This window comes from Rattus norvegicus, chromosome 6, assembly GCF_036323735.1.
Source record: "Rattus norvegicus strain BN/NHsdMcwi chromosome 6, GRCr8, whole genome shotgun sequence".
Taxonomy (NCBI): Eukaryota; Metazoa; Chordata; class Mammalia; order Rodentia; family Muridae; genus Rattus; species Rattus norvegicus.
This window is the reverse complement of record NC_086024.1, coordinates 22,281,135-22,291,423: the sequence shown is the minus strand read 5'-3', so window position 1 is coordinate 22,291,423 and position 10,289 is coordinate 22,281,135. Positions and strand designations below refer to the sequence as shown.

Here is a 10,289-nt window from a genome sequence, read left to right as displayed (position 1 = left end):
AGTTCCCCAACCTCCTTCATAATACCACCAATTGGAGAACAATTGTTTGTTGTTTGTTTGTTTGTTTGTTTGTTTGTTTGTTTTTAAAAAGAGCCTATGTGGAATGTCCCAGATCCAAAATATATTTTGTCCTGCCTAGTCTCAACATTCTTCATAAGTCCAAGGGTCAAGGTCTTTTTTGAGGCTCAAGGCATACTCTTAATTATGAGTCTTTATAACATCAGAAAGTCACATTCTTCCAATATATAGTGACAGAGAGTAGATGATTCCATTCCAAAATGGATAGATGGAGAACAGGGAGAAATGGTGGGTGGGACCAAAGGAAAACAGGAAACTAGGTAGCTCTTGTCAATCACCTGGTGTGCAGGGCAGCTGGGCACCGACAGGCTTGGACATCACAGCAGCTATGGCCTTGACACTCGGAGCTGACAGGGCCTCCTTTCTGAACATTCCCACTTGGCCTGTGCCACTTTCCTTAGCGGATACCCCACGTTCTTGGCAGCTCCAGAATCTTGGGAACTCGCTCGAAGCTAAAGCTTCACTTATCACTTACTAACCTGTCTTATACATTGCTTGACCTCCCAGACTTTTCTCAAAAATCTTGATAGGTGTCTCCATGGCCCTAGAACTCCCAGGGGACACAGACAATGCATACTAAAATTCTGGGGCTCATGCAGGCAGCAGCTGGACCTCTTAGACCACGGTTTCAGTGACCTCTGAATGCCTGGGAGGCAATATCTATGAAAATCCTCATTTCTTTAACAATTACTGTTTCTTTGTAACTTTAGAGGAACTATCCTTTTGGCCCCCAAACAACATGTTTTCTATTTTTTCTTTCTTGAGAAAAACCTACCAAGGCATTTCCATACCTTATTTCAATATACTTTTCTGAAATACTATATTAACTGATTTTCTTGGTACTGTAACCAAGTACCAGAAATGAAACAACTTAACAGAAAACAGGGTTTACTTCGGCTTACTTCAAGGGATACACTCCTCACTTCTTCATAATGGAAGAGCTACTATAACAGGAGTTGGAGGGTGCTCATTACAGGGTGATCTCAGTAGGAAAACAGAGGGTAGACAGGAATGAAAATCATCAAGGCTCATCCTAGTGACTCATTCTTCCTGTGAGCCTTCCTCGCTTAAAGGTTCTACAACCTTCCAATATGTCACTACCAGCTAGAAAGCAAGTGAAGGCATCAGCCTATGAAGGGCATCTCACATTCAAACCACAGCAGATACAGTGATCAAAACAGCATGGTACTAGATGAAAAATGGTGGGGATGTCCAATATACTCAAATGATCTTTTAAGAAGACAACAGGGAAAAAATATTCCCCTAAATACATGGCACTGAAGAAATATGATGTTCATATGCAAAAGAATGGAATTAGATGCCTAGCTGTGACCAAATTTTTAAAAACAACCAAAAATAGAAAAGTCCAAAACATAAGACTTGAAACTGAAAAGATAATGGGGGTAGGGGGGAAGCCTAGGAAATTCATCTTGAGATTGGTCTAGGCAAAGACTTGTTGGACGTGACCCTAAAATCCCAGACAACTGAAGCAGAATTACAAAGGAGCTCACCCAAAACAAAATCTTCACAGCACAGGGAAAGTCAACAGAGAACAGAGGCAATTTATGAAGTGAAAGAGTATTTGCGAGCCCATATATCTGATGACAGGTTAATACTGAGATTATAGGGGATCTCAGAAATCTAACTAGCATGAAATAATCTAATTTTAAAAGTAAGCTAGAATAGATGTTTCTTAGAAATATATATACATATATATTCATATATATACTCATATATATATGAAAATAGTTAGCAAATATATATATATATACTTGATAAAAGTTCAACATCACATGTCATCAGGGAAATGTAAATCAAAACCATCATAAAATACCTCTTTATGTCTATTAGAATGGCCCTTATCAAATGGACAAGGTATCAAGAGTCAGTAAGGACCTGGAGAGAGGCCATCAGCTCTCGCCTGCCAGTGGTGGGTATGGTGGCACTCACTCGAGCATTTAATAAAATGGTGCACGCATGATGGCACTCATGAAAAGATGTATGGAGGTTCCTCAAATATGTAAAATCAAAACTAGCCTGTCACCTTACAGTCTTCCTTCTAGATGTGTACCCCAAAGAAGTAGAATCCATGCATTCAAAGATACTCGCACCCCCAGTCTGTGTCTCCATTGACGGAGAACAGGAATGTTAAAGGGGAATGGACAGAAAGAAAGCAAGAACCAGGTGATGGGGAGGAGGGCTATGGAAGGCCGTTTTCTGGACATGACATGGTTATTAGACTCAAGTACTCACAGCATCTCTGGTTACCTGCACAGGACCAAAACAAGGTCAAGTCAGCCAAACTTCCACCACAGTTTTGGTAGTGGGCTCTCCCTTACTCAGTGAGTCACCTCTCCAACCCTCTGCACTTTTTTTCATTGAGGTAGAATCTCTTGCTGGGTACACAGCTCCCTGATCCAGCTAATCTAGCTGGTCAGTTCACCCAGATGACCCTCAGTTGCTCTCTCCTCGGTGAGAGGGGTTACACGCAGCGCCGTATCTTCCCGGCTTTTAGTGGGTTCTGAAGATCTGAACTCCAGTCGTCGTACTTATGTGACAAGAGTTTTGGCACCTGCTCATGCACATGTTCATGTGCATCCTCATGCACATAAACAGGCTTACACATAGAGACACAGAGACAGACAGACAGGGGCAGGGACAGAGACAGAGAGACAGAAAATGGTACTATGTGAACTTACATAGAAAAAGTCAAGGAAACAGAGAGTAGAGGACAGTCTAGAGGAATAGCCATGAGGAGGTGTCCTTCACTGTGAGGTCAGTAAGCTCTGGGATTTTAATGCATGGCATGATGACTAAGTAATTCATGGTACTGTGTTGTTGGCTTGGAACTTTTCAGAAAAGTAGATTTGAAATGCTCTCTCTCTCTCTCTCTCTCTCTCTCTCTCTCTCTCTGTGTGTGTGTGTGTGTGTGTGTGTGTGTGTGTGTGTATGTGTGTAAAGTAATGACCATGTCAATTAGCATGACTTAAATCATTTCACACAGTACACAAAGATCAAAACCTCAGATTGGTTGAATATCACAATTTTTATTAGTCATAATTTAATAGAACCATAGGAATGCAGGTGCCCGAAGAGGTATCAAATCCCCCTGGAGCTAGAGTTACAGGCTATTGTAAGCTGTCTGACGTGGCTGCTGGGGATGCACTCAGTTTCTCAGAAAGAGCAAGGTGTGCTCTTAATCACTGAGCCATCTCTTTGGTCCGGCATGTACCTCTGAGGTATCCCCAAGCGTACTACAGAATCTTACGCTACTCGTTGTCTTAGGGGTCCCAAATGTAATCCACATTTCTACCCAGAGGGAAGAAGTGAAATTAAAAAAGCTAAGACTCTTGTTACCAAACCCGCTTTCTGGTTGCAGCTTCGTATGTGGCCAAGCTGTTAGCTTTGACCTGGGTTTCCTTTCCCTAAAACAAAGGGCAAGGGATACATTCCAAAGCCCCCCCCCCCGGTTTAATATTCTATGATTTGAAGCCTACATTGATATTCCATGGGATTATAGAAAGTAAAGTCCTGTGTTTGCCGTGAGACTGATCTGCTTAAGGCACAAGGTCCCCACGAGCGCATTCATCGCAAGGTAAAGCATTAGGGAGCGTAAATGCCTTTAAGGTGATTTGCTTTATGGACTGGTCTGTCAAGGTGTTGTGGGCCCTGCTGTGCTAGTGGACTGGATGCCTCAAAGCCTTACCAAGGAATTTCTGGGCGAGAATGAGGAATTTCTGTGAACGTTCCAGGCACCTAAATGTTTACTGACATGGTTATTTATGAGCTATCCGGACATTTCACATCTTATCTTGAAATTAAATTATAATTCATTACTTACTAGAAACACAAGCACAGATTAATCACGCCAATAACTTGAGAATGTACTCTTCGTCATAAGTTTGTATGACTTTAATATGACCAAATTAAAAATAATTTAATGATATAGCCTGTTTCTAATTGTAAAAGAAACATACATCCTACGAAATGTGTTTTATATATAAATGATAGGATACAGTAGGGAGAAATACAGAACATAGAATATATAAATCAAGATTTCCTCAATCTTAACATCTTGGTAGATTGTTCCAGGGCGTTTTTTTTTCCTCTGCCTCTATTCTAACTGTCAAAATAATTGTTAAGGTTAGAGTGGAGCTCTTCACAGCTAATTTACTCACTTCTACACATCATTTGTAATAAACGCTTCTACTTCTCCAATTGTTGGGACATTGCCAACACTTTCTTCCTTCCAGGTTGCCATTAGAAATGCTCTAATGAGAATCTCTACATAAATCTCTGTCTATATCAAAGATTCTAACTTGGGATATATTCCTAGGAGGGTAGTTTCTGTGTCAGAGAAGATAATTTTCAAGGCTCTTGAAACCTATTATCAAATTGCTTTCCTGTATGACTCCACCCGCGCCAACAGAGCAGAGAAATTTACTAGCCCCAATTCCCCACCAGGATTAAGTGTAATTTTCTGTTCCATACACAGGGTCATAACACCGAAAAACAATCTCTCATCTTTTAGTCTATGTTTTGAATCATTAATTCAATATTGTTTCGAGCTTATCCTTCTGTGTTTTCTTTACTTATGAGTTATCTCTATGCTCAGGTCTTGTCTTTTTTCTAATCGAACTCAGAAGCAATTGCGCCTCAGGTCCCTTAACCGTGGTTAGTTTGCTATGGCACCAGGGAGGAGGCGAGATCAGGAAGTAGCAGAACTTTTAAAATTAGAAAACATAATTTTAATATTTAATTTCCTTGAAATTCCAAGAGCTAGTAAAAGGAAGATGAAAAGGTTTAGGATGTTCAAAGTGGAACACCGAGGGGCATGGCGTCATGGTTGCTTTAGAGCTTTGCGTTCTTGCCTCAATTTTTTCCAGGTTTGTAGACACCGACAGTCTCAGTGGGTAAGTAATTACAACTACCATTCGAAAAGACGTGCCTCGCAGAGCTGTCTGCTGCTTTACATAGGCATGGGGTCTGCCTCTTAGTGCGCTGCCAGGCCGCCAGGTAAATGAATGCAAGGTTGATTTTCCTCCTACCCAAGTTCCACATCTACTTCTTTTTGTTCGTGAATGCAAGGAGCGATGCATGTTCTCGATTCTGCATGTGCAGGTGTGTGTGCTGATGTGCCTGAACACGCATGCGCAGGTGTCAGCTGTTGCTAGCCAAAGTCTTCACTCTATCTATGGGCTTCCACTTTATTTTTGAGACAGTGTCTCTCACTGAACCAGGAGCTCAGTGATTGGCTAGGCTGGCTGGCCAATGAGCGCTAGAGATCTTTCTGCCGGCTCCCCAGCCTCATAGTGTATGTTCTACGTTCAATGTAGTAAGAGATGACTTGCAAATGGAAAAGGAAAACTTGCCCCCGGGTTCCACCACGTGTGCAGGTTGTGCAAACGAGCCCTCCTCTGGAGAGCGGGATTAGAGGGCGCTTTAATTAGCAAGCCCATATACTGAGAAGAGAGCGGGGGAGGGCCTGTGTGCATGTGGACAATAATAACCTTGTTACCCTGCGTTGGTAAGCTGAGACAGCATACACGCGCTCACTCATCCTGGAGGGTCTTGGGGACTAATCAAGTATCAAGGTGGTCTTTCTGAAATATTTATGGTTCTAGTGACACCAAGACTTATAAAGACTTCCCAGTGACCCACAGGCCCACATGGTTCGTTATTTATCTTTCCCCAAAACTGACACGCAAATCGATTTCACCTTACGCTTTCAAAGTTACCTTTTATTTGTTTATTCATTTATTTGGAATGTGCTTAGTACATCTTTTACAACGCATTCCTGGATTCTGGCTATTTATTTCTACATAGAGGATGAAAGTGTGGTCTTTATGCAGAATTAAATGGCACAGAGACTACTATTTTTAAAAAAAACACACCTCCAGGACACCCACACACACCCAAACCCCAGAAGTAAATAACACCTAAAAAAAAAAGTCAGTTTTCACGTTTCTTGGCTACATGTTCTGCTCTCACCCAGTTCTCCTTCATTTTTCTGTTCTTTCATGGCCAAGCAGGCAACTGTCCTCACCTCGGCTAGTGCCAAGAGCTGAAGAACGGGCTAACATGGTAGTTGTACCATTGGTACAGGTTACCTGGTTCTTAGTGTGTTTGGAATGCTGTAGCCAACTGTCATAAGAACTTAATATGTGTGGGGTTGGGGATTTAGCTCAGTGGTAGAGCGCTTGCCTAGCAAGCGCAAGGCCCTGGGTTCGGTCCCCAGTTCCAAAAAAAAGAAAAGAAAAGAAAAGAAAAAAGAACTTAATATGTGGGCCTTCTGGAGGGTGGGAAGGCGGAGATAAAGACACCAACAGTTGACATCCCCTGATAGCATGGACAGGACAAAACAGCTTTCTGAGACTTCTTTTACAAGGGCCCTGACGCCACTTATTTGACTTTTTTATGTGTATAATACATGTGTGTGCATATATGACTTTGCGTGTGAGAGAGCTTGGGCATGACAGTGCTCATGTAGGGGTTAGGGACAACGTTAGAGCTGGGTCTTTGCCCTCCATCTTGTTTGAGACAGAAATTCTTAGTTGCGTACCAGTGCCAACCTCAAGATACCTAGACTTTGATCTTCTGGGGCAGTCTCCTGTTTCTTCCCATCTCACCATAGGAGCAATAGGACATGGGGCTGCAGGGTTAAGGTACTCTGCCTAACTTTATTTGGGCTCTGGGCACTAGAACTTAAGTGTTTTACCCATGGAACCATCACAGCAGCTCCATTAATTTTGTTCATAACAGGGTAACCTCCATCTTCATCCCCTAGTATTAGAAGACTCCACTTTTAATACTGTCCCATTAAGGGGTAAGATTTCAATATAACAGTTTTTAGGAATTTCTGTAACAGTGGCCTTATAATTTTCTCAAACACTTGGTGACATTACTGCCTCTTCCTTCAAAACTAGATGCTATTTTAAAAGTCCACCTGTACCTAAATTGAATATATATGTATGTGTGTGTGTATACATATATACTGTTGAGAGAAGAGAAAGAGACAGACAGACAGACAGAGACAGAGACAGAGAGAGACAGAGAGACAGAGAGAGAAAGACAGAGAGAGAGAGAGAAGCAGACAGGCAGACAGACACATGCTCACACACATCACACATGAGCGTGTGTGTGTGTGTGTGAGAGAGAGAGAGAGAGAGAGAGAGAGAGAGAGAGAAAGAGAAAGAGAGAGAGAGAGAGAGCACAAATTGGACACTTGGAAGGCCATTGTGAGACTTAGGAAACGTCACAAGCAAGGCACAGGTGTTCATCCTACAGGCACACTCTCTCTCCTTTGGAAAGGAGCAGCGGACATGGTGTGTTGAAATGAGAAGGTAACAGACGTGGCAATTACCAAGGTGGTTTTCTGAAAAGACCTTTCAGCAGAGGCTAAGACACTCTACAGACTGGACCTCTCATTTCCTTCACTATAAGAAAAGATTCACTTCATCAGTGAAAATACCTCATGTACAACAATTGTAAATATGGGTGAAGCTATAAAGAAAACACTTGTTAGGGAAAATCATATTAAGTAGACTAATTCTGTTTTTTCTTTTCCTCACCTAGTTTTGCTGGTAACTGGAATACATTCAAATAAAGAACCGGCAAAGAAGGTTAAAAGACCCAAATTCAGTAAGTAAAATCCATGTCCCTTTCTGGTACAAGGCTCTAACCCCGTGTGGAGAGCAGGGTCCCACTTGTGTTAGAGGACATGGATGGTGCTGTTTGTGCTTGGCCAGGGTTTTTGCTTCTATGTCAGTTCCTTTACATTTAAATGATGATTATCACCTTCATTACCTACCTCATTCCAAGAAGCTTTTGATCTGAATCCTGATTTTAAATAAAAGAAATGTGGTTCCACTGCAATGGAAAACTAGAAACTTACACATAGGACCAGGCAACTGGCTTGCTACGGCTGGGGTCTCCATTCTCTAAGTTAGAAGATTCGGTATGGCTAGTGCAAAAGTCCATCAAAGCTTCCTGTCTCCCAGCATGCTTTGAGAGAGACAGAAAGACCAGAGAAATTAAAGACAAAGGAAGAAGGAAGAGTCCCTTGCCCTCACACCCAGCATGGGCCTGGTCTACATTTCTCACTGGCTGCAGTTTCAGCAGGTAAAGACAAATCACTGTGTGATTGCATGTAGAACTCCGGTGTCTGTGTGTGGACGCTGCGTGGCCACCCATCCACCTTACACCCAGCTGCCATCCTTTTGATAAATCGATCGTGCGGTTTGTACGTCTTTAGAGCTGGTTTGTAGAAGGAATACTGAAGAGTTTGAAGCCATGAACCAGAGGAGCACGATCACCGTGCTGTAGGCATAACTTAACAGGCCATTCTTGTGGGAGTTTGTAAGATCAGAATGCGGAGAAAAATATGCATAGGAGTCCCGTCCCTCCACAGGGGAATAAGACACTCAATGAAGACCAGAGATGGAGATCATTCATGCATTCTAAGAACTTGAGTAAGGGCCAAGTTTAAAAGCGATGAACCAATTTGTTTTGGCAGAAGAAATTTCAAGACAAGACAGTTTTGAAAGGCTATGCCAAGGAAGTTCCTAGGCCTAGGCAATGTGGCAAGGTTGGAGTCCCTACAGGGCAACCCTAAAAAGCCATTGCATGAGATTGGGAATGGGATGCCCAAGTTGCAGTGAAGACCCCAGGATGTTGGAGATTCCAAGATCATGGGACATCTATCAAGGAAAGCTGTGGGCATGCAGTAGTGTTGGGCTTATGGTGCGTGTGCTGCAAGCAGCAGAGCTGGCGGAGAGAGGCTACCAAAGCACTGTGGAGGCCAAATGATTCCATCACTAGTCCCAGAGATCCGACAGAGCTGCAGAATTTGGTCCTAGTATTCCTTGTTATGCCTCCTCCGTCCTTCTCTTCTGGAATGGGAAATCTTATTCTGAGCCATTGCATTTTAAAAGCATGTAACTTGATTTTGATTTTTACCTTGGCTCACAGTTAAGAGATTACCATGGAACTCATAAGAAACTGGACTATTGGGTAGTATAAGGAGTGTGAAAGGTTATAAGGACTTTTAAACTTGGAAAAAAATATGGTTTGTGTTATGAGGTGGCCATGAGTGTCAGGGGCCAAGGGGAAGAATGTTTGGGTTGAATGTGAAATGTCTCCCATGGGCTAGCATGTTGGAATTCTTCATGCTCAGTGTTGGCGCAATTTTGGAAGGTTCTGGAATCTTTAGAAGATAGGACCTCTCAGGGGAAGTGGAGGACTTGCAGGAAGCCTTGAGATTTGTGTGTGTGTGTGTGTGTGTGTGTGTGTGTGTGAGAGAGAGAGAGAGAGAGAGAGAGAGAGAGAGAGAGAGAGAGAGGAGACAGACAGACAGACAGAAACAGACACAGAGACAGACACACAGAGACAGAGACATAGATGGGGGTCCTTCTGGTACCACAGCCTCTCTGTTCTCAGCTTCCTGTCTACCAACACGTATAACCAGCTGCCTCACACTCCTTCTTTCCCAACTATCCTGGACTGTATACCCTCAAACTGTAAGCCAAAGTACTCTTCACTGTTGGTGGGACTGGGATGATGTGGGAAATGGATTGCTTACATAGAAATAGTGTTCCTTTTAAAAAAAATGAATCCAACAAGTATTTAAACATCAAATGAACAGCGCTAAAGCCTAAAACCTACAGGACCTTTGAGTTTAAGCTTACAATCACCCTCCTCTCATCCATAAACTTGAATAATGCACACTACCCTCCCCCCAAAAAACTTAGTTTCACTTGCAAAAGGGAGTTCTTAAGTAAACAAACTCACAGTCTTTAACTTAATTTTAGACTTTGTTAATCTTTGAACTTGTTTGTAAATTATATATTTCAAACAATCTAACTTCAAAGGAAATAATATTGTCACTACAGATAGTATTACAGACTACTGTTAAGGCACTTAAGTGGGACTCTGAGTTAAGTGAGACCGCTTGAGTATGCACTATCTTAATAAACCCCAACTTTGCCTCAAACTGACGCCTCATAAAGCTCTTTTCTATGTTAAAGATCAAGATTCGGCTGTATCTGAGTGGAAGGCCCTGGAAAGAACCGGGCAGGCTGTCCAGGCAGTAGTTTTGGGGCATTCTCCACCCCCACTGAAGCTCTGGGTTCAGGAGGTAAATCACAGAAACACCTGGAAGATATCACACAATGAAAAGGAAAAATAAAGTTTATTTTGGGCATATCAATTAA

At 42.4% G+C, this 10,289-nt stretch overlaps 1 protein-coding gene across 1 annotated transcript in view; it reads left to right on the top strand.

Annotated features, from left to right (window-relative positions):
- Vit (vitrin) overlaps positions 1 to 10,289 on the top strand; it is a 119,664-nt gene that overhangs the window by 26,335 nt on the left and 83,040 nt on the right. The window contains exon 3 of the mRNA XM_008764427.4: positions 7,654 to 7,719. Coding sequence (XP_008762649.1) covers positions 7,654 to 7,719 — 66 coding nt within the window. The remainder of the gene's footprint in view (positions 1 to 7,653; positions 7,720 to 10,289) is intronic.